Source organism: Capricornis sumatraensis, chromosome X (genome assembly GCF_032405125.1).
Source record: "Capricornis sumatraensis isolate serow.1 chromosome X, serow.2, whole genome shotgun sequence".
Lineage (NCBI taxonomy): Eukaryota > Metazoa > Chordata > Mammalia > Artiodactyla > Bovidae > Capricornis > Capricornis sumatraensis.
This window is the reverse complement of record NC_091092.1, coordinates 44,384,248-44,408,914: the sequence shown is the minus strand read 5'-3', so window position 1 is coordinate 44,408,914 and position 24,667 is coordinate 44,384,248. Positions and strand designations below refer to the sequence as shown.

Below are 24,667 nucleotides of genomic sequence, written 5' to 3'. Positions count from 1 at the left end.
TGTATGGCAGAAGGGGAGCAGATAATGTTGTTCACCAAAATGGATACACTCTAATATTCATATGATGGAAGAGAAAACTTAGGCTTCTACTTGAATTAAATGAGTCAGTGAGGTAATTTTATGCAAGTTCTGGATACATGTATCCACCTTTACTTCTGCCATTCTCTTCTTGCAAGCTTAACAAGGTAACTTTTGCATAGTATTTTATTTTTTCATACTCTTATGTAAAGCCTGTGCTTTGTGCTGCTGTGATCCCCTGTCTTTCAACCTTCCACTCTGTTCCCCCAGGTCCTTAACTTCTTTTCACTGCCCTGGGTTCCATGGCTAGTCATTTCGCCTGTATGGTTGCTACTGTCCTGGAATGCCTTGCTTTCTTGACATTTGCCCAACCAACCCTAACTTCCAATCTTTATACTAGTAGAAGTATTTCTTCTGCTTTGAGATGGTCTTGCCTTTCTGATTTTACTCTGTTGCTTACAGTCACTTGTGATAGCCAATGTCTAAAATGAGGCAGATTTTCACCCCAATAACCCCAGTGGGCTCAAGCCTATTTTGAACAAGGCTGGGTTCCTGAAATTACCCAGGCTTTATTCTTCAACAAAAAATGTAAGTGATACCTCAATAATACTGCCGGATTTGTTTGTTTGTAGGATACAATTCTGATGAGCATTTGTGAGAAAACTGGTCAAGTGAGATATCAAAGTATATTTAAGCAGGTTACATTTAAGAATTTCATCGATCAACACATAGATTTTGGTTTTATTTCCATTACATAGATTTGGTCATGGATCAAAAGTCAATGAAAACTTTTGATTGACTATACTTTTGCTCATAAATATAATTATATCAAACTGAATATCTGGAGGTCAAATCTTTCTTATAGAACTATTGATAGATACAACAACATGAATGAAACTCAAAGGGATGATGTTAACTGCAAGAAACCAGACAACAGAAAGTTCCATATTGTGTGATTCCATTTATACAAGATTCTAGAAAATGCAAACTAATCTATAGGATTGAAAAAGGTTGTTCATTGTCTGGGACTTTAAGGGAAGGGAGGAAAGATAGGGTTGAAAGGGCACAATAACACTTTTTGGGGATGACAGAAAAGTTTTTTGAATTGTGTGTATATGATTGTATCATGGGATGTATACATATGTCAAAATCTATTAAATCATACATCTTAACCATGTGTGATTCATTATGTCAGTTATATCTCAGTAAAAGTACAAAAATCATTAGCAAGGAAAACATGTTGGTTCTAAGTCAAAATGTCTGCTGTGTACCAGGCACTCTGCTGGGGACAGTGTTCATCAAGGCAGACAAGACCCCTCCCTTAGTGGAGGCTACATTCTGGTGGAGGAGACAGATCAACAAATGACAATAGTCAAGTCTGGACAACTGTTATGACAAGGTAAAAAGGGGAGGCTTTGAAAGAATGTAGCCAGATTTTAAAAAAAATTTTTATTTGGCTGCACCTGGTATTAGTTGCGGTATGTGGGATCTTCACTGTGGCATATGGGATCTAGTTCCCTGACCAGGGATGGAACCTGGGCCCCCTGCATAAGGAGTGTGGAGTCTTAGGCCCTGGACTGCCAGGAAAGTACCCCAAACATGTAGCAGGATTATCTAAGCTGATTATTTGGTAGTAGATGCCTGTCACTGTATTGAAAAGATTCTGAAAGTTAGCATGATCCCATGCATCAGGAGAGGGTAGGGAGTACCATGCATTTGCCCAAATCAGGCTATACTGTTGGCCTTATCATAAATTTCCTAATCATGTGGCTATTATAACTGGTTATGAAGATGTTTTAAGAATAGTGTATATCTCTTGTTATAGACCAGTTTTTTTTCCAGAGCAGTATTTTTAAGGCAAAGTGTTTCTTGTTGGGGAAACATCAACCTTCAGACTGTAGTATAGACAGAGGACAAGTGTTCTTTTGTTCTCGAAAATTCTGTTTCCAAGTGCTTTTTACTCGCTGATATGACTGTGTCTGAGCCTTTGCTAAGGGCACTGCAGCTGGATTGTGTAGTGGAACCAGGTCCAGAAAAAGAATCGCTCAAGAATGCAAGTAAACAGGATGTCAGATGTTATCCTTAGTCTATTTCCCTAAACATAGCTTTTTGGCTGCAAAGTAAAATGCCATTCTTCTAGTTTGTGCTTACACAGAGTGATGGCTGACAGCAGGCACAGTCTTCATCTGCTTGGCACGTTGTCACCATGCAATTCAACGTGTTTTGCAGAGGAATGATCATGACACATTATCTCAGTGAGACAGTAAGAGGACATCCGGCCATTTCTTGGAAGAATTTTCCCAGCTTACCTTCTCTGAGCCCTGTTGTGCCAGCACAGCTCCCCACGAGGCTCAGATCTGTCTGACCTAAGAGCCAGTTGGCATCTTCCTCTTGACAGAAGCCAGATTTTCACTGGGGCTAGACTATTTATTGACAGCATTTTCCCAGACTGGCCCATGAGTATCTCATTTCCAAGGTCCCCTGAAGTGCTGGCTCGCCTCTGTTTTCCCAGAGCGCTCACTGCCTTCTCTTTCCTCCCTCCCCAGCATCCTGCTCACTTCCTTCCCTTACAGCTTCTTGCACTGTTGGTTTTTTTTTTTTGAGGGGGGGGAGGGGTGTGAGTGTGTGTATGTATTTCTTCTTTTTTTTTTTTTTTAAAAAAAAATCCTAATGAATTTGTTTTGCAGCTTTTGAAAAAGAATCCCAGTGTTATCCCGGATTTTCCCCTCATTCATTCTATTTCTACATCTTTGAGTGTGAGCTCTGTGGTTTTCAAATCCCAGAATTGGAGTGGCTTCCACCGTTGTCTAAGGAACGTTGTTTTAGAGCTTTGCTCTGCAAGCACGAGAAGAGAACTCATAAAAAGGAAGACAACAGCAGATGCAATCGCGGATGTGGCTTAGTCCTTGCAGCTGCCCCAGAGAGGTGCTCGGGAGCATTCAGTCTGCAGTAATGAATCCAGAAGAGCGCGTCGTGACCTGGCTCATATCCTTGGGAGTATTAGATTCCCCTAAAAAGACCATCTGTGATCCGGAGGAGTTCTTGAAGTCCTCGTTGAAAAATGGGGTAGTGCTGTGCAAACTGATCAACAGATTAAGGCCTGGCTCTGTAGAAAAGGTAAGGGAAATTTGCAGTATCTTTAGGGTTGCTCACCACCAGAGAGCAGCGGTAATGTCACTCTGGAGATTTTCGGTTGCCTGGGTCATGGGACACTCCTGCTTTCATCTCTTTTTGAGATTTAACCGTTCTTTCTTACTGTTTTCATAGTCGGAAAAAGTCAGAAAATGAAAGGTTTTCCTTTAGTGATTGGCCACTAGAGGTTAGTACAGTAAAAACCTTTGACACCACTGGTGCCAGGGGACAAGGAGAACACCCCTGTCACGAGCTGGCTCTGCCACAGAGACGCGTGTTGTGCCTCCCTGTGCACCGAGGACATGTTTTGAACCTGAGGTTCATGTGAGTCTGTGGAGTAATGGGATGATTTGTAACAGATATTCAGGGTGCTTATTGATGGTATGACTAAATTTACTGTGGATTTACTTCTCAAAGAAATAAAGTATCCATTGAAAGAGAGGCTATTTAGCAATCAGGAGAAATAATCCAAAATGTCACAACGGGTTTGTTAAAACAATAGAAACCAAATATATGTTTTGAATGCAACACGTGTTCAAAGTGAAACTAACCTTACTCATTTTTAAAAATCCAAAATTGTGAAGGTTGGAAACCCATGATCACCAGTAAGAATAATTTTTAAAATGGGCACCTTAATCAAGTTTAAAAGTGGAGCCATAAATTATTTTCTTAAGGTCAGCAGGGAATGAGACACTGAGTACAGTTCATTTCCCTCCTTGAGGCAGTGTTTTTATTGAACATACCGATTTACTTATAATTTCTCAAACTTGGAAAACAGTGATAAAATGGAAAATGTCGAGAAATGTGATCAAATGTAAAGAACAGCGAAGAGGGAAATATAATTTTAATACATTATCATGAGGAGGATGGAGGGAAATGATAGGTTGAAAGCAGGAACCAGGATGAAAAAAACTTGCAGGGTCTCTCTAATTTGCTATCACCATGCTTTGCATGAGAAAGTTTATAAGTGGAGATGACTTGGGGCTAAGGATTTGGTGACATTTGGAACAAGACCAACCGTTTAGATTTTTGCATCACTTCCTTCAGTGGTTAATTTCTCTTCCTGGATTGACAGTAATGTTGGCCCCACCTTAAAAAGCCTACTTTATCTACTTATCAGCGAATGATGCAACGATGTGTCCCACTTGGGATGACAGTCTCCAAGTGATATTTGACTGTGTTTCTTTAGTACTGTCTGGAGCCCCAAACTGAAGCTGACTGCACCAACAACATCAATGACTTCCTGAAAGGATGCGAAGCCCTTCAAGTGGAGGTAAGCCCACCCAGGTTGCCTTCCTTGTGGTCATTTTTCACTCTGCTAATGAACATGGTGTCGTGGTAAAAGGCTTATTTTCACTGTTAAACAGAGGAAGCATTTTTATGGAAACCATGGTTAAGATCGATGGTCCCCAGTCATGGTTTGCTAGTTTGTTTGTTTGTTTATTTTTTTTCTGGAAACCAATTCCAAAGCAAAACAAAATCAAAATTCAAAATATGGTAACTTTTATTTTACTGTATAGCACAGAGAACCATATTCAATATCCTATGATAAACCATAATGGAAAAGAATATTAAGAAAAAGAATGTCTGTATATGTGTAACTGAATCATTTGGCTGTACAGCAGAAATTAACACAGCATTGTAAATCAATTTAAAAAAGACAAAATATGGTACCACTTACAAACATCTCCCAAAATTTGTTGTATGACTCAGTGAATTCAAACCAGGGCTCTGTGACAACTTAGAGGGGAGGGATGGGGTGGGAGGTCGAAGGGAGATTTGAGAGGGTAGGGACATATGTATGATTCATGTTGAAGTATGGCAGAAACCAACACAATATTGTAAAGCAATTATCCTCCAATTAAAAATAAATTAAAAAAAAACACAGCTCCCAAGCTCTGAAAGCAGGCTTTTGGTGCCAGAGGTTGTATGGTATGTGTCCCTACTAAGTGGAGCCCAAAGTGGGCCACTGGATGCTGCAGAGGGTTACTGTAATCCTTTTGAGTTGGGAAGGGTGGAAAGATTATAACCACTTTTCCCTACTAACACTTTAGAACAGAAGCCATGAAAGAACTTGGCCCTGAGGTAGAAATTGTATATTAAGTTACACTGTATTCTTTTATGTTATGTGGATCCTTGCAGTAAGTATAGGGGGTGTTGCTGAAAAGGAGGTGACACTTTTGCTTGTATGTCACATTATTTAATGTCTCTGTGCCTTAGTGTTTTAATCTGTAAAATGGACACAATAATAACTACCTCATGGGGCTGTTTTAAGGATCAAATGAGATACTGCATAATAATTTAGAGCTAAGAGCTTGAAATTCCAAAGATCTATGAAGTAACGTAGGTAGAGTACTCAGCACAGGACCTGGGGTGTAAGAAGTATAGACATGCATTAGTAGTATCACTTGTGGAGAAATGTTAGTACTGGTTTGAGCCTGGACTCTTCCCTACAGGCTCAGACAGTAAAGAATCTGCCTGTAATGCAGGAGACTCGAGTTCAGTCCCTAGGTTGGGAAAATTCCCTGGAGAAGGGGACAGCAACCCATTCCAGTATTCTTGCCTGGAGAATCCCATGGACAGAGGAGCCTGGTGGGCTACAGCCTGTGAGCTTGCAAAGAACTGGATACAACTGAGCGACACTTTCACACACCTTCTGATATTAGACTACTTGGGTTCAAATCTCAGTCATCTCTTGCTAGTAGCTTTGTGACCTTGGGCATGTTATGGCTCTGTGCCTCAGTCTCCATACCTGCAAAATGGGAAGAATAGCAGCACCTGTCTCATGGGATTGGTATAAGGTTTCAAAGAATTCACATCCTTGGAAGAGTGCATGGCACACAGAAAGTTTTCTCCAAGTGTTAGTTAACTACTAGTAGTACTAGTACAAGTAACTTTTCCCCAGATAAACTTTACTTTCTTCAGAGTTCTTCTGAAAGTTAGCCATAGCATCAAGCTATGCTTGTTTCAGAATATTTTATTCCAGATTTCCGTATTGCCAAATTTTAGCTCCTTCCCTCTCTCTCTCTTTATCTTTCTGTGTGTGTACCTGGGCACATGGTGTGTATGGCTTTTAAGGCAGGTGCAACCTACTCTATATCCCTTATAGAATGATGTCTGCTATGAACAGATCATGGCATTTTCTTTTCATTTGTTAAACAAAAACATGGTGTGGTTGCCAATGATTTATGCACTCTGAAGTTGTCAGAAGGTATATTGAGCTTCTATATGGTTCTAAGAATACTAGGTGATACAGAAACACCTCCTGGGTCTGGCATTGTTGGAGAATGAGTCGTTTCACATAAGTGGATTTTTCTGATAACTAATGCTTATTCCGTTAAGCACCCATACTTAAAATATTTTTGGCCACTTTGGACACAAATCTTTCTTTGAAAGTATAACATAATTTTCATTTCTTACATGAAGGTCGCCAAACATATTTTGATCTCTTTTGGATAATTCAGGCTGGTCTGAGCATCAGATGAATATTGTGAGGAGGCAATATCTGTCAGGATGGTTAAGCACATACCTTCTCCAGTTTGACAGACAGACATGGGTCAGAATTTTGGCTCTGTGTGATTCTGGGAAAAGTTATTTGGCCTCTCTCTGCTCCAGTTTCCTCATCTGTATAATGGAGACATGAGTAATAGGTACTGCATTGGATTTGTTTATTTATTTTTAATATTTTGACCATACCTTGCAGCATGTAGGATCTTAGTTCTCTGACCAGGAATCAAACCCTCGTCCCCTGCAGTGGAAGCAGGGAGTCTTAATCACTGGACGGCCAGGGAAGTCCCTGCACTGGATTCTTTTAAAGATCAACTGAAATAATGCATCTAAAGCACTTCATATGTCATTGCACATAACACATGCATAATAGCTGTTCACTCATACCATTATTACTGGGTAGTGTTGCACACAAAATTATGCCTGAAAGGGGTGCATAACAGTCATACTGAGGCACTCCTAGAACCCTGAGGGAAGATTAATAAAATCAATACATGAGGAATGAGATTGAAAGCTGAGCTAGGGTGCACCCAGCAGCCAAAAATACTGACCATTCAGTCTCAAGTTCCCAAGGTAGCTAGAAGATAGACCTAAACACAAATATTTGCAAATTAAAAAACATTATTTTAAACATTGAAAGTATTTGACATACAATATGGTATAAATTTAAGGTGTACAATGTGTTACCTTAATGCATTGATATTTTGTAATATCATTGCCATTGTAGCGATATTTATCACATCACTTAAGTACAATATTGTTGTCTGTGTTCCCTATAGTGGACATTAGACCACTATGGTGTATTTACTGCTCGTTGTAGGTTGGTACACTTAAACAATGTCAGTTTTCACCCCTCAGCCTCCACCCCCTGATAACAGCTCTTTTTTTCTGTTTGATTTTTTAAGATTCAATGTATAAGTGAGACCATACAGTATTTTTCTTTGACTTACTCATTTAGCATAATGTGTTCAAAGTCCATCCCTGTTTTTGCAAATGGCAGAATATCCTCCTTTTGCATGGCTGAATAACAGTCCATTGTGTGTGTATACCACATCTTTTCTTGAAATCCATTCATCCATTGATGAACACTCAAATTGTTTCTGTATCTTGTCACTTTAGGTAGAGTATCTCTCAGAACTAAAGTACCTAGCACAGTGCCTAGTCTGAAGTGAAGTGAAGTGAACGTTGCTCAGTTGTGTCCTACTCTTTGCGTCCCCATACAGTCCATGGAATTCTCCAGGCCAGAATACTGGAGTGGGTAGCCTTTCCCTTAGGGCATACTTAATACTTTTTTTGTTGACACTATGAAACTGTTAATGTTTAAAAAGCAAAAAGAGCAGGGCTTGATTGTTGCCAAGGACACACTATTATTTATATACAGAAAGAGTGCCAGCTTGAAACGGTCAGTTTGGAAATCTAGAAAAATGAAAGCAGAGACGCAGCAGTACATTGACAATTTGAGTGTTGACTGTGGGGCACGGTGACCACATGAAAGAGCTGCTGCCTTCTGACCCTCTGAGTGGCCAGCTGGTCTCTGTAAGTGACCTCCGTCTTTGTGTTCTTATGTGGCTTTAGTGTCCTAGGGTCGCTAGAGGCTCACGCCACTCGCAACTGATCAGGGAAGTCTGCTGAGACACCTGGGAGACAAGGGTGTTTCTGAAGTGCCTCCCAAACTTCGATAGCATCTTCCTAAAAATATTTCCCCATTTTCTTTCTTTTTAATTTAATTAAAATTGTTATTATTAGTATTGGCCATGCTGTGTGGCTTGTGGGATGTTAGGTCCCCAATCAGGGATCAAACCCGGCCCCCGCCGCCTCCCGCAGTGGAAGTGAGGAGTCCTAACCACTGGACCACCAGGGAAGTCCCTAAAAATGATTTTTTATTACATGAAAAATTCTTTAAATTCTATAGTGCTTTCTAATTTTCAAAAGTTTCACACATGTGATTTCATATAGTCCCATAATAACCCCTTTTATTCCCTTATCCCTATGTTGCCCCCTCCCTCCTTCCCTCTCCCCACAGGCAGTTTGTTTTCCATATCTGTGAGTCTGCCTTTTTTGTTTTAGTCACTAGCTTGCTGTATTTTTTAGATTCCACATATAAATGATATCATACAGTATTTGTCTTTCTCTGACTTGTTTCACTTAGCATAATGCCATCCAAGTGTCCATCCCTGTTGGTATAAACTGGCATTATTTAGTTCTTTTTTATGGCTGAGTAGTATTCCAGCCATAACACACACACACACACACACACACACACACACACACACACACCACATTGTCTTTATCCATTCACCTGTTGATAGACACTTAGATTGTTTATACCTTGGAAATTGTAGATAATGCTGCTATGAACATTGAGGTGCATGTATCTTTTGAACTGGTGTTTTTGTGTGTGTGTTTATATATATATACCCAGGAGTGAAATTGCTGGGTCATATGGTAGTTCTATTCTTAGTTTTTTGAGAAACCTCCATACTGTTTTCCACAGTGGTTGCACCAATTTACATTCCCATCGACAGTGTAGGAGGGTTCCTTTTTCTCCACACCCTCCCCAAATTTGTTATTTGTGTTCTTTTCAGTGATAGCCATTCTGACTTGATTTGCACTTCCTTGATGATTAGCAATGCTGAGCATCTTTTCGTGTGGCTGTTGGCCATCTGCATTACCTCTTTGGAAAAATATCTATTCAGGTCTTCTGCCCACTTTTTAAATTGGGTTGTTTTTTGATGTTGAGTTGCATGAGCTGTTTATATATATTGGATATTAACCTCTTATTAGTCAGCATTTGCAAATATTTTCTCCCATTTAGTAGATTGTCTTTTCATTTTGTCAATGGTTTCCTTTGCTGTACAAAAACTTTTAAGCTGTAGGTTCCATTTGTTTATTTTTTAAATTTCCTTTGCTTTAGGAGATGGATCAAAAAATATTGCTGTGATTTATGTCCAGGAATATTCTGTCTATGTTTTCCTCTAGGAGTTTTATAGTATCTGGTCTTTAATCCATTTGAGCTTATTTTTGTGTATAATGTTAGAGAATGTTCTAATTTCTTTCTTTCACATGTGCTGTCCACTTTTCCCAGAACCACTTATTAAAGAGACTGTCTTTTCTCCATTGTATATTCTTGCTTCCTTTGTCATAGATTAATTGACCGTAGGTGAGTGGGTTTGTTTCTGGGCTCTCTATTCTGTTCTACTGATCAATGTATCTGCTTTTGTGCTAGTACCACACTGTTTTGATTGCTGTAACTTTGTGGCATAGCCTGAAGTCAGAGAGTGTGATTCCTCAGCTCTGCTCTGTCTCAAGATTGTTTTGGCTATTTGGGGTCTTTTGTGTTTCCATACAAATTTTTGAATTATTTGTTCTAGTTCTGTGAAAAATGTTACGTTGGTATTTTTGATGGTTTGTTGTTGTTGTTCAGTCTCTAAGTCATGTCTGACTCTTTGTGACCCCATGGACTGCTGCATGCCAGGCTTCCCTGACCTCCACTATCTCCCAGAATTTGCTCAGATTACTGTCCATTGATCAGTGATGGTATATAACCAACCATCTCATCCTCTGCTGCCCTCTTGTCCTTTTGCCTTCAACCTTTCCCAGCATCAGGGTATTTTCCAATGAGTTGGCTCTTTGCATCAGGTGGCCAAAGTATTGGAGCTTCAGCTTCAGCATCAGTCCTTCCAATGAATATTCAGGGTTGATTTCCTTTAGGATTGACTGGTTTGATCTTGCACTCCAAGGGACTCTCAAGAGTCTTCTCCAGCACCGCAATTCAAAGGCATCAACTTTTCAGTGCTCAGCTTTCTTTATGGTCCAAGTCTCACATCAATACTGAAAAAACCATAGCTTTGACTAGACAGACCTTTGTTGGCAAAGTGATGTTTTTGGTTTTTAATATGCTGTCTGGATTTGTCATAGCCTTCCTTGCAAGGAGCATCTTCTAATTTCATGGCTGCAGTCACCGTCCACAGTGATTCTGGAGTCCAAGAAGATAAAATCTGTCATTGTTTTCACTTTTTTCCCATCTATTTGCCATGAAGTGATGGGGCCAGATGCCATGATCTTGGTTTTTTGAATGTTGAGCATTAAGCCAGCTTTTTCCCTCTCTTCTTTCACTATCATCAAGAAGCTCTTTAGTTCCTCTTCACTTTCTGCTATTAGAGTGGTATCATCTACATATCTAAGGTTGTTGATATTTCTCCTGGCAATCTCGATTCCAGCTTGTGCTTCATCTAGCCTGGCATTTCACATGATGCTGCTGCTGCTAAGTTGGTTCAGTCGTGTCCAACTGTGCGACCCCATAGACGGCAGCCCACCCAGCTCTCCCGTCCCTGGGTTTCTCCAGGCAAGAACACTGAAGTGGGTTGCCATTTCCTTCTCCAACACATGAAAGTGAAAGTGAAGTCGTGTCCGACTCCTAGCGATCCCGCGGACTGCAGCCTACCAGGCTCCTCCATCCATGGGATAGAGTCTGCATATAAGTTAAAAAAATAGGGTGACAATATACAGCATTGCCACACCCCTTTCCCAGTTTGGAACCAGTCCATTATTCCATGTAATGTTCTAACTGTTGCTTCTTGACCTGCATACAGATTTCTGAGGAGGCAGGTAAGGTGGTCTGGTATTCCCTCTCTTAAAGAATTTTCCACAGTTTGTTGTGATCCACACAGTCAAAGACTTTAGCATTGTCAATGAAACAGAAGTACATGTTTTCCTGGAATTCCCTTGCTTTCTGTAGATGATTCTTTCCCCCACTGAAATGATTAATGTAGCTGAGTGGTAAGTTTTCAAATCAGAAAGCATGAGTCCTCCAAATTTGTTCTTCATTTTCAAAATAATTTTGGCTATTCTGGATCTCTTGTGTGAGCATATGGATCAGGATCAGCCTGTACATTTCTGCAAAAAGGCAAACTGGAATTTTTAATAAGGATTGTATTCAGTCTGTATATTGCTTTGGGGAATATTGCCATCTGAACAACATTAAGTCTTCTGATCCATAAACACAGGATGTCTTGCCATTGATTTAAGTCTTTAAAATTTCATTCAACAATGTTTTGTAATTTTCAGTGTACACGCCTGTGCTGCCTTGATTCAGTTTATTCCAAAGTATTTTATTTCTTTTGATACTATTGCAAATGGAATTGTTTCCTTAATTTCACATTTGGGTTGTTCATTGCATAGAAATACAATTGATCTTTCACCATTAAGCATAATGGTAGTTGTGGGTTTTCATAGATGCTCTTTATCAGGTTAAAGGAGTTCCATTCCTTTCCTAGTTTTTTGAGTGTTTTTTGTCATGAAGGGGTGCCAGATTTTTTTGAATGCTTTTCTTTGCATCTGTTAAGATGACCATTGATTTTCTCCTTTATTATACCGCAATGTTTATTACATTATTAATTTTCATATGTTAAATCAATCTTGTATTCTTGGGATAAATGCCAGAGGGTCACCTTGTATATGCACATAGAGATTTGTGTACCTCTGTGATTATTCTTGAAGCATCTTTCTTCATAGAAATGGAATACCTGTGTTACAATTTGATACTCTCAAATTCCCCTACAAACATGCTGTATGAAGTTCTAATCCTACCAACAGTGTAGAAAGTGCCTTCTTCCTCATGTCTCTGGTGGCCCTGGATATTATTTATCATTAATGTTGGCTAAAATGTTGGGTGCAAATGGTATTTCTTTATTGTTGTAATAGTAATTTCATGATTCCATGTGCGTTTGGACATTTCTCATGCCTTTATTGTTTATTTGTATTTCCATTTTTGTGAACCAAATGTATCTTTCTTATTTATTTACATAATGGAGAAGGCAGGGAGGACACTCAGGCCTCAAGAGAATATCTTCCAGAACATATGGAAAAATCCTCATGTCTAGGTAGAGTGTCACTAATGTGACCAATAAGTCCCTCGACAGCACTGTCCTAGCTATGGTCTTTTTTCTGCCTTTGAACTTGCTGGGAGTCAGGGACAGATACAGTTCTTATGATCATTTGGGACTGGCCTGGGTGGTACCTCTGACTACGCAGTCCTGGCTAAGCCCCAGGAAGGACTGGTCTGTCCCAGCTCTAGTCCTCTGGTTTTTCTTTCAGCCAGGCTTCCCCCAGCCTCATCCCCAGTAGGCACTTCTTTTTCACCTGCCACTTTTATGAACAACCCATTGCCAGGGATACTCTACCATCTCCTATTCTGCTCCTGGGCCAACCTTACTTCGCCGTTTTGTTTATGAAGGATTTCACTGAACGTATATGAAGCTCAGTTAGGGCTTCTTTCACTCTCTTTCTCCCTCCTTCTCTCTCACCAGCTGGTATCAGTATGGCTTTTTCTTTGCCCCCACCCGTAACTGCCTCCTGTCTCCCTGAGTCACTCCATCTGCCTTGTCACTGGAACAGCATGGGTGCTCTCCCCAAAGTGGGGCCTGTGGGATGGACGATTTGCCATTTCCCAGGGCCGGCTCGACAGGGAAGCAGTTCTGGAAGGAAGGCAGCTCTACTAATGATCATGAGTCAAGGGCTAAATCTCCCACAATCGATCTGAGCTCTAGGAGAGCAAAGCCTCCCTGGAGCAGTGAGGCAGAGGCCAGGCAACTAAGCAGTAGCTGCAGTGGGTATCAGGCCCTGAAACGGCGACGTTCTCTCCGAGAACTCAGAGTCCCCTTCTCTCGGCCTCAGTTGACTCATCTGTAAAAATGAGGAGACTGGAGTAAGGATTGGTAATGTCTCACTGTTGGACACTGTTTTTAACTGGCCGTTTCCATCAGTTTCCGCTGGGGAAAGCTTTGTATATTTAGCCGCTCAATTTGAGCTAGTGAGAAGACTAAAGAGGATTTTGGTAAGTTTTTGGTCTTTTTTTTTTTCCTCTTTCTGTCGAGCCAGTCTGATACTCCTACTGGAATTTGCGTGAGTTACATCAAATGACACCCATGACTGGCCATCCTAATCTACCGATTCCATTGCTTTTCGGTAAAAATTGGACTTCAAGTAAGGTCGGAAATATTTGCCTTCTCTCACGAACCTTTTCATTCTCCCTCGAAGAGACTGTTTGGTGTGGGGCCTGTTATCCGAGAAGTCCGGGAAGGGCATCCAGGACAGTTCGGGGAAGGGAGGGGTGCGGAGGGCCGCTGGAGAGCGCTTCCTCTCTGGGGTGGCTCAGCGGCTCACCACAGGGTTTAGGGGCTCCAAGCCGCGTCCGGGGCTGGAGGAGGAAGCGGGCCACCTGGCAGGGCTGCTCAGTGAGGCCGGGATTCCCGCCCGAGGCTCTAGCAGAGGCCCGCGGCAGGCCAGGCGGCGGCAGCCCCGGGCTCGGGGTTGAACCCGGCGGCAGCAGCATGCGCAGTGTGGCGGCCGCCGCCGCTGCTCCGTGGCTTCTGCTGCCGCCACGGCTACCGGGCGGCGGCTGCGGCGGCTGCTCTGCCCTGCGCCGCTGTCACTTCCAGTTCCTACTTCGGCGATCCAGGTCCGGGTCACTGCTTCCCCGCCGCTGGCCCGGTCCCTCCAGGCCGCTCTCCCTCCCGGGCTCTGGCTCCTGGCTGGAGGGGGCCGGCGAGGTCTGAGAGCCGGGTGCGGAGCGGCCGCAAAGGCGGGTTCCCAGGGCAGCCGCTGCCCGCCCGTCGCCGCCCCGCGCGCCCTCGGCCGGCTCGCCGCCCGCGCACCCAGCAGGGCGCGTCTCCTGCACCCCGCTTTCGGCCCCGCGCTCCCCGCAGCTTTGGAAACAAGAACTTGAGGGCCAGCATCTGGCTTCCCTTTAGATTAAAAAAGGCGGGGGGGGGGGCATTAAAAAAAAACAAATTAAAAAAACCCCTGGTCTGGAGAGGTTGCGGGCGCTGCTCAGAGTTTGGAGACGGGCGCCCCCTCCTCGTCCGCGTCCAGGAGCAAAGTTGCAGTCGCCCCTCCCCGCCCCGGCGAGCCGAGCCCTCCAGTTTCGCCCTGGTGGCGGCCGCGCTCAGGGCAGAGTCCCAGCTCCGGCCGAGTGGAACCGTTCCCGCAGCCTTGGCACCGGCTCGGCCGCCCGCTCGCCGGCCCGGTGACTCGGGAGGGCTAGCGGCTTCCCGGCGGCGGCGGCGGCGCGGATAGAGCGAGCGAAAAACTGGAGGACCAGAGGGCAGCCGCCAAGCCAGGTGACCTGCCCGGGCGAAGGGTCAGGGGAAGGGGACCGCGCGAGGGCCTGGGGTGGGGCCGAAGGACCCTCGTTGGCGACGAGCCGCCCTTCCTCCCCGGGCCGTGGCCGCGGGGTCCGTCCTCCGCCAGGCCTCGCGGGGCTCTGAGCGCTTGGGTGCCGGGAGCGGGGGCGGGGGCCGAGGGCGCAGAGCGGGGACGCGCCAAACTTAGGGGCGAGTTGTCCGGCTCTGGCCGCGAGGTTTGCATCAGACGCGATTCCTTCTTTTCCCTGAAACCAGGGCAGGAATCAACAGTACTATTTTTCTTTTATACTAATTGACATCCCCCACCCCCCCGCCACCGTCCCCGGCATCCGTACATTTGGGGATATTTTAGGCGTTGAGTACACAGGTCTGTCGCAGGAATGGTTTGTGGATGGGGAAAGTCCTGTATCTACAAGGTGTTCTAACGTACCTGTGGTTAATTTCGAGTTTTCATTTTCCAGTCATTTAGGAACCCAACAGGTATTTGAGCGATTTCGTTTCTCAGCTCTAGAGTGGAGAGCCCTTAAGTTTATCTGTCTCTTCGAAAATCTTATAGTTTTATTTTTGGTTTGTTATTGTTTTTGGATACAGGGGTGACTCACATGATTTTTTTTTTGTCTCTCCTTAATGTGTAGTGGGAGAAAAAATAGAGTCCTAAGGGAATATATTTTTCTATGCAACTATGTACCTTTTGTCAAGAAAAGCTTCACATAAACCAGAAACCATTATAGGAGAGGAGACAATTTTAAAAGCAAGATTCTGAGGTTCAGACTGTTTTTCTAACTTGTATTTGCCTGGGAACCCCACGATTTGTCCTTGAACTTCCTATCTTAATTTTGACATTGACCATGGTAAGAAGAGCTCCGATGACATCATTTGCTCCAGCCACAGTTCTGGTGTTCCGTGACTGAGAGCGCCTGTCTCCAAAACGTAAAGCCTGGGCCTGCCCTTGTAGTTCAGCTGAGGCATTTCCAAGGATTTCTCTTAAGCAAAGTATTATGCTACATGCCAGGCAGTGCTGCAGTCTCTTCTTACATAAGCGAGCTTCAGGCTGGTGGAGTCTCTGGGTGTGCTTGAAGCAGTTAATATCAGAGAGTTCTCAGTCTTGGGGAGGGAGGGTGGTGGTTGGTGACTGGAGTTTGGAACAAAGTAAATTTCCAGCCTAGAAATCTCATCTTGCCTTCTTTTGCTGCTTCAAGTTTTGGAAAACATTCTATTTATCTTCTCTAAAACTCACTGTGCCCTTGTAAAGGATGTAGGAGAGATGGCATTGCTTTCATTGGCCAGAGAAACAGAAAAGTTTAGTGATCCAAAGTCACAGAGCTGACGGGTGGTGTCATCAAAACTCTCACCCGAATCTTCTGCTCTCAGCCCATGATTCTGCTTTGTGTTTATGCCAACGTGACATTTGATACAAAAGTGTCTCATTTGGTATATATCGTGGATGGTATGTCTTCCAAGCTACTGTTTCTTTCTGTTCTTTCTTGCCAGCTCACAGGACTGGTACTGTTACTGTTACTAGAGGTGAGGTCAGCTTTCCACAGGAGGGTCTGTGGTTGGTATTGACCTATGGTCTGCCTCCTCTCCAATCATCTTTGGGGGTAGCAGTGTTGAACAGAGTGAGCCCCCAGGGCCCAGAAATGTCTGACATTCATTTGACATCACTAGCCCAAGTATAATATTACTTCAGTCTTTACAAAGAAATTCATTCAGGAGGAGAAACCAGAGAGTGTGAGTTTTGTTCGTCTGCAGCGATCTGCTTATCACTGGGCTGAGACTTAGGAACTTAGACTTGAAGGAGAGAGAGGAGTTGGGTACCTACCATTTCTCAAGCACATACTGTGTTCTAGGTTGCGTGCTAGGTGCTCTAAGTATATTATTTCATTTCATCCTCACAACAATCCTAGGGGGGAGAGGATATTGTGCCCATTATACACTGGTGGAAACTGAGGTTTGAGGATGATCCAGACAAATGCCACACACTTCCAGTGCAAAACAGAGCCAGAATGTAATCACTGATGTTCCTTACTTCAAAATTTGTTCCCTTTGCCACGTGCCAAGCTGTTAACCCAAAGGAGTTATTGAGAATATGGGAACATCTAGCCTTGGTTTTTCAGACATAGCTGTACATCAGAGCCGCTTGGGGTGTTTTTAAAAAAATACAAATATTGGGGTCTACCCACACTGGGCTTTTGTGTTAATTGGTCTGCAGTGAGATCCAGACCTTCCTCACTATTTCTTCTTTTTTTTTTTTAATGTTTAAGTAAACTTTATATTGACGTACAGCATGAATTCAGGAAACTGCACAAGTCCTGAGTAAAAAGTTCATTGGATCCTTACAAACTGAACACGTCTGGAACTGGTGGTTCAGTGGTTAAAAATCTGCCTGCTAAGTGCAGAGGACACAGGTTCAATCCCTGGTATGAGAAGATTCCACATGCCTCAGGGCAGCTAAGCCCATGTGCCACAGCTACTGAGCCCAGGCGCCCTAGAGTCTGTGCTTCGTTGTTCTTTCTTTTTTATTGCTAGTGGTATTCCATTGTGTAGATGTCCCCTATTTTCTTTATCCATTCACCTGTTGATGGACATCTGGGTTGTTTCCAGTTTGGGGTTGCTATGAACAATGCTACTATGAATATCCCTGTGTATGTCTTCTGGTACACATTTCTGCTGGGTTTATACATAGGAATAGAACTGCTGGGTCATAGGGTATGTGTATGCTTGGCCTGAGTAAGTGCTGCCCCCAAATTTTCCGAAGTGGTCTTATTATTTGGTTTTGAAAGCTCCCCAAGTGATTCTAATGTGTAGCCAGAGTCGAGAACTATTTCCCTGGTTTATTTAGAGTTCAGCCGTCCAGCAACCCCTAGAGTCTGCCACCAAGCTGAGAACCTCATCAGCCTTGGATCGTCTAGAAAATCTCTGCTGAACTGGGCAGCTAGCATCCATTTTCCCATAATCCTTTGTGCACAGCTACCTTTTTGCTGCCTGCCCATTCTCAGCGTGGTAATCTGTGATTACATTTCTCTCTCTACTAGTCTCGGGGCTTCTCAAAGGCAGGAACTAGGGGTTGATCATCCTTGTAATGCCAGCAGTCATGACAGAACGTGGCACATAGCAGGTGCTCAGTAAATGTTTATTAAATGAATGATTGCTAGAATGACTGAGTGGTCAAGCAAGGTCTGGGCTGCAAAAGAGATGCCTGCTCTTTGTCCTTGGACATGTGCACTTCATTCCTAGGAGTCTCCCTTAAGCCCTCACTCAGAACCTAATTGCTTTTATTTATCGAAGCCTGTTGGAATTATGGGTAATCTGGTTGCTCATCCCCAAACTGATTAGAAATAGCAAATTAGATTAGATGAGATAAGGTATGTGGAAGCACTGTGTAAACTGGAAAACAGCATCTAAATGGAAAGTTGTGATAAAGGGAGAAGAGAGGTTGCTCCAGATTCTACTTGCTGGTGATGGTAGAAAGTCTGTATCTATGTGAACATGGAAGCAATGAAATCAGCAGGAGACACAAACTATAAAAAAGCAGACTGCCAAACATAACCATCCGGGCATTTTTGGCATGGGGTCAGGTAACCCAGCACATGCTGTGTGGTCTAGTGGTCAGAATTTCTAACTTTCTCCACCTTGGTCTAGGTCTGATTCCTGCTCAGGGAACCTTTGTTCTTGAGAAGTCGTGTAGTAGTGCAAAGGCTAAGAGCTTGAGTTTTAGACTTGAACTGACCTGAGGTAGCCACTTGTGAGGTATGACAATTTCCTTCATGGTGAAAAGCGTTAGTCGCTCAATTGTGACCCTATGGACTGTAACCTGCCAGGTTCCTCTGTCCATGGGATTCTCCAGGCAAGAATACTGGAGTGGGTTGACATGCCCTTTTCCAGGGGATCTTCCCAACCCAGGGATTGAACCCAGGTCTCCTGCATTACAGGCAGATTCTTTACCAACTGAGTCACCAGGGAAGCCCTTTCTTCATGGTAGTGTTAGGTAATGTTAGGTATATATATTACTTTCTTATTATTAGATATATGTTGCTGCTGCTGCTAAGTTGCTTCAGTCATGTCTGACTCTGTGCGACCCCATAGACGGCAGCCCACTAGGCTCCTCTGTCCCTGGGGTTCTCCAGGCAAGAATACTGGAGTGGGTTGCCATTTCCTTCTCCACTGCGTGAAAGTGAAAAGTGAAAGTGAAGTCGCTCAGCTGTGCCCGACTCTTAGCGACCCCATGGACTGCAGCCTACCAGGCTCCTCCATCCATGGGATTTTCCAGGCAAGAGTACTGGAGTGGGTTGCCATTGCCTTCTCCAGATATATGCTACCTCTTAGCATTAAATGAGAGAAGTAAAGCACTTCACACTAGTGCCTGGCACTGAGTAAACACTCATTAGCATCTAATTAGTTCCTAATTTAGCTGTATTTTAGTTTTTTGGCTGCATTGGGTCTTCGTTGCAGCATGGGCCATGTGGGATCTTAGTTCCCTGACTAGGGATTGAACCCACATACCCTGCATTGGAAGGTGGATTCTTAACCACTGAACCATCAAAGAAGTCCCTGGAATTTTAATATATCCTAGTAGACTAGTGTTCACAAATGATCACATTGCAGTATCCAAAAAAGGTTCACTTTCTTTCTTGTTGACAGGTTAGGCAAACTCTATTTAAGAAGGGAATCGTGCTTAATAGAAAGATTTGCTTTAGAAATTTTAACATCAAAAAAACCTTGGGACTTCCCTGGTGGTCCAGAGGTTAAGAATCCACCTTGCAATGCAGGGAACATGGGTTTAATCCCTGGTCCAGGAAGATCTCATATACTGCAGAGTGACTAAGTCCGCAGGCCTCAACAACTAGAGCCTGTGCCCCACAAAAGTAGCCACCGCAATGAGAGGCCCCCAGTCACTGCAACTAGAGAGTAGCCCCCGATTGCCACAACTAGAGAAAGCCTGCACAGCAATGAAGACCCAGTGCAGAGAAATAAATAATGAAATAAAATAAAAGCCCTTGGAGACAGGAAAGGGTAAACTGTGGCCTCTGGGGAATGATGGCTTCACCTGGGGTTCTGACATTTTACACTTGTTCCACTGAGAATTTAGACAAGGATGAAATGTAAACCAGGAAAAAGAAAATCCAGCCATCTTGTTTCACAGTTCTATGCTTTATTTGACAGAGATTGCTTGTTTTTGGAAAAAAGTTGTTAGAAAATAAAGTTGAAGGTTAAAATCCCCACATATTTTTTAATACTAAACATCTTTCTTCCAAAGATAAAACAAAGTTGAACATTTCTGGGAATTTTCGGTGAAAAGTGGTGGTGGGCTTGACCTCTGTTCTCCTAGTGAACAGCAGAACTCCATCCTGCCAACATTATTAACCTCTTTCACTCACTAATTGAAGTGGTTTTTTTTTTTCTTTTTCGGAACTTGAAATTCTTAGTGTCTCGCATCACAGAAAATAATTTGACTTTAGATTAGAGGGTGTTGAAATGTGTTGAAAATTATCTGTAGGTCATATTTACTGTGTTTACATATTTTATTTGGAAGATTGCATAAAGACAGTTAAAATTTTGGTGATGTTATAGCCCAGTGATAGCCATGGGATAGAAACTGGAAGCTGTAACTCTAATTTCTGATAATATATGTGTAATCTTAAGAGTTTTATGAACTGGTTATAAAAGTTCCTGTTAAGTCTCCAGCCTAATGTCTTGCTGCTGTTTTTAGTGCTTAGTGTGGTTGATTTTTAAGTTCTGAGAAGAAATTTGTATATGGGTTTCTTTATAACAACTCAGGACACGAAATATGTTTGGGGATCCAGTTCTAAAGAGGAACTGGAGAAGACAAAGCGACTGAATTCTTCTGAGACTATGAATTATTCAGTTGTTAACCACAGTAACTTCTTTAGCTACCATTTTGTGTGCTAATAATAGAAACGGTTTGGACGGATTCCTCTTGGAACTGAAAAATCAGGAAAGCTTTTCACTCTTTTCTAGTCTAGGCATAAACTAGGAGAATGTTTAAAAGGATATTTTCAGTTTCTCATGTTTACCTGGATAAAATAGTAGGTGTGTCTTCTAAAACAAAGGTATTGATATTCGTTTTTATAATTACTATAGCTTGAAATTTAAAAATCCACCCCAGAGCAGTTTGCTTCTTGTTTTAGTTGAATGAAACAATTCAACAAATGGTTTTTTGTTTTTGATGATGACTGACAAAACCTTTCCCCTTTGCTCCCAGGAAATAAGTAATAAACCTGTTGAATTGGGCACAGTTGAGGAGGAAAAATAATTAACTGCCTCTATACAAAAAACAAAAACAAACAAAACCCCCATGGTATGTAATACTTAAAAAGGAAACATATAGTTTCTGAATTGAATTGAATGTGTGTTGATAATACCAAAAGGAAGGCATTTTGTTGGAATTAAATCTAAGTCAACTCTAATTTGGTTTTAATGTTGACTCGAATCCAGGCTGTTTCTGGGGGCAACAGAGCACAATACAGGCCTTTATTAAGACCACACAATCTTGGCCAGTTCTCCCCTGCTCCAGCCCATTCTAATTTGGTTGTATGCTATAAATGAGGCGACCCCCCGAGGATCGGTCTGAGAGGTGAGGACGTTGCCAACACAGCATAAGGTAGGAGAGCCATTGGTGATGACACTGGGGTTAGCACCAAAGGGAAGTACAAGGTCTGGCCGGATTGCTTAGGGCCTTTGCTTAGCTCCGTTTTAAGAGGAGGTGTATGTCCACTCAGCCCAGAAGGCTGCTCCTTATCTACATTTCAACATTGACCTTGCCACTTCCTCTGTTGTCATCTGGAAGAAAGACTTACAACACCAGACATCTGTCTAATTAGCTCCCAGCTTTGTCAGACCCTGGCAAACTGGACCCTACCACACAGAGGGTTGTGTGGCTTCAGATGACATCTAGTCACGTGTCATTTTTATTTGACTTCTTGGCAGAAGATTTACCTTCCTAATTAAGTTCTGCTTAGAGAAATAGAGTAAAATCCCAGCTTTGTACTTTCTTAGGGACTTGAATATTATTACAGAGATCAGACATGTCAACTGAGAGATTGAATAGGGCAATGGGGAAGAGAAAGAATTAAATTAAGGTGAGATGAAGTGCAGCAGTTTGCAAAGCAGAGAGTGAAAGCGTTATAAGGACTTGCTTGTCTCACCCTAGACAAAACATGAAGGTTTCCCTACCCTTTGGAAGCACGGGCATTACTTTAAGAGACATCTTTAAGGGGTCAAGCTGTGAACAGCTTTTATGAAGAGCTGGCCCTGTGAAGCAGTCCCTCAACACTGAGGAACATTCTGTCTTGTATTAATAACTTGTCTGTTCTTCATGGCTAGGTTTCCAGCAAACTGGGGCTACTTACCAATGATTTCTGAGAAATGTATGCAAACCAAGAGAATTTGGTATTTTACTAACCAAAGAAATTTAACCACTTCTTTGGAGAAATGTGTGTTGTGATAGTGTAAATCAGCATTTTTACTGTGAAATAACCCACTTGCATTCTTTGAAGATATGCTGGTATTTGGGAATGGATTGGGGATTAAAAAATCACCTTCAAGGAAAGAGAACAGAATGAAAAATAATGCTTGACAGTTGGTGTATACTTGTAGGGACTTTTTTTTCTTGACAGATTTCATATAGCATCCGTTTTATTTCTTATTTTAAAACAAATTTATGCATTAGTACCTGGCATATACCAGGTGTTCAGTAAATATTTGTTGAATGGGTAATGAGTGGATGAATTGTTAAGAATTAATTTTAGATAGCTTGAATATCTAACAGCCTATATGTAGATTATCAAGAGCTGACTTAATTTATTGAAGTGACTCTTTAGTGGATGAAAATAAGGCTAATAGGAAAACTGGGTCTCTCCTAGTCAGTATTATTACTCAGTTTCTTTATACCAAGCTGGAGCACCTGTTTCATGTTTTTAAAAGTTAAAAAAAAAAAGAAAAGAAAAAGAAAAACATGAGAGATTAGGTCACACAGTGTCTTATGGAAGACTTTCTCTGCCTTTCCTGTCCTCAGGTCATTTCTTATTCCTTGTGTTACCCAAACTCTGTCAATTTCACTACAATTTCAAGTGTGAGATTTGCATATCCAGGACTCTAACTTTGATTCTCCAAAGTGGTCCCATGCAGTAACCGCACTTCTTTTGGGTGAGATAAATGCTTTATCAGCATTTTTTTCTTCTCTCAATCATATTCTTCAAAAACAAACATCTGTCTTCCCATGTGATGGAAAATATATGAGCCCTGATTTAACAAGTTCTATGAGAAAAAAAAAAAAAAAGACCTCCCCCTGCCTTTCCTTCTGGAGAAGGTAGGCCCAAAGGACAGGTGTTTCTGGTGGAAGAAATAGCCACTTAAATTTTAGGTTGAAAGGAAAGAGGAATAGTCAGCAAATGTTTGTGGATCGTCTGTGTGGCAAGTGCTGAGCATTGTGGAAAAAGGCAGCATGTGTACGGGAAATAGTCATGGAGTTTTGCAGTGGATGTCTGGCTGGGTAGCCATGCTGCCAGAGTCTAGAGCATAATACAGAGTGGAAAGAGAAGCTCATTGTGTACTAAGGTAGCGAGTTGAAGGAAGACCCTGTGGAGGAGAGTGGTGGAGGATGGGCCCCGAAGACCTGCTACAATTCAGATGATTGAGGGAACTTGTTCATAAAGAGAAGGGTGCCTAGCAGAGAGCGGCGCAGTGAAGGAAGCAGAGGATTCTGGGGCATACATAGAGGTGATGGTAAGAAATGACATACTTGCTAGTGGTGAGACCAGCTTGAGAAGCACTTTGAATGCTGGCTTGAAGCGTGTGGACTTGATCTTGTAGGCAGTCACAGTCAAGGTTACCTTAGGCTGAGAGACGTGACTTTTAACAGAAAGCACTGTTCATGCTGGCTTGGATGTCTGAGCTCCTGAATGCCCACTTTCCTGTGTTTGGATGGTTTCCTAGACACAGATCTTGTTTGGGGTCAGATGGAGGAAAACTAATTAACTTATTCATTAATTGGTTGATTGATGTCTGCTGGGCCTCGATGGGCATCTCTGAAAAGGGCATAATTTTGAAAAAGTGACCCACATAGAGAAGTAAGCAAAGTATGCCAAAAGTCTTTGCCAAATGAATTGTTGAAGGTGATCTCGAAAGAAAGAAAGTGGGAGAAACTGGCACAACATCCTTCCTACCCAGATTAGCTGGTGTGAGAGGGACTTCAGGCATGTGATTTGTGGTCTTGCCAATGGCCTGTCACTGCTTCTTCCTTCTCCTGGGTTACTTTGCCATATTTTGTCATGTCCCACTGTGCCCTGCTGGGACTTGGACTCTGTTTTAAGGCAAGGGATAAACAGGTTAATGTGGCTCTTAGTGGCTGTCTTTTAAGCTGTTTTACAATAGACTGTTCAAAAAAAAAAAAAAAAAGATAACCCAGCCAGCCAAACAGTGACATCTCACAGTTCTTTCCAGCATCCCTTCTCTATAGTGCCTACATCATGGTGCTTTGGGAGGAGATTTGTACCACCTGAGACAAACCAGAAATTGCACGGGCACATGAATCACTGAAATCCATCCCCGTGGAGTTTGAAGCATCTTTAGTCACCTCACAGTCACTGGGCTTCAGTTTGGGGATAAGCACAGGTGTGTGTTAGTTTAGATAACAGATGTTTCCTGAAAAGTCATATGGAAATGGATTCTTTTTCTTTGCTAATCATATTTCTTTTTGCCTTTACTTGTGATCTTGACAATGCCTTTTCCTCAATTATAATTAATCACCAATTGGTGAAAGCTTCTAAACTGTAATTCATCAAACAGTTTTTGAACACCTACTATGTGACACTCTTCTGGACACTGAGGATCCAGAGATGAAAAAA

General features: G+C 42.5%; 1 protein-coding gene across 5 annotated transcripts in view; it reads left to right on the top strand.

Moving 5' to 3' along the window:
• The first annotated feature begins 2,970 nt into the window (after window positions 1-2,970).
• Window positions 2,971-24,667, top strand: part of ARHGEF6 (Rac/Cdc42 guanine nucleotide exchange factor 6) — a 116,640-nt gene continuing 94,943 nt past the window's right edge. For 2 of the 5 annotated variants that reach the window (XM_068962592.1, XM_068962591.1), the window contains exons 1-2: window positions 2,992-3,135; window positions 4,340-4,423. Coding sequence is in view for 1 of the 5 variants with exons in the window: in XM_068962593.1 (XP_068818694.1) it covers window positions 2,971-3,135; window positions 4,340-4,423 (249 nt within the window). In the remaining 4 variants the exon portion in view is untranslated. Of the gene's footprint in view, window positions 3,136-4,339; window positions 4,424-13,373; window positions 13,493-14,735; window positions 14,778-24,667 lie in introns of those variants that run through there. The other 3 variants (XM_068962593.1, XM_068962594.1, XM_068962595.1) reach the window with 3 other exon arrangements.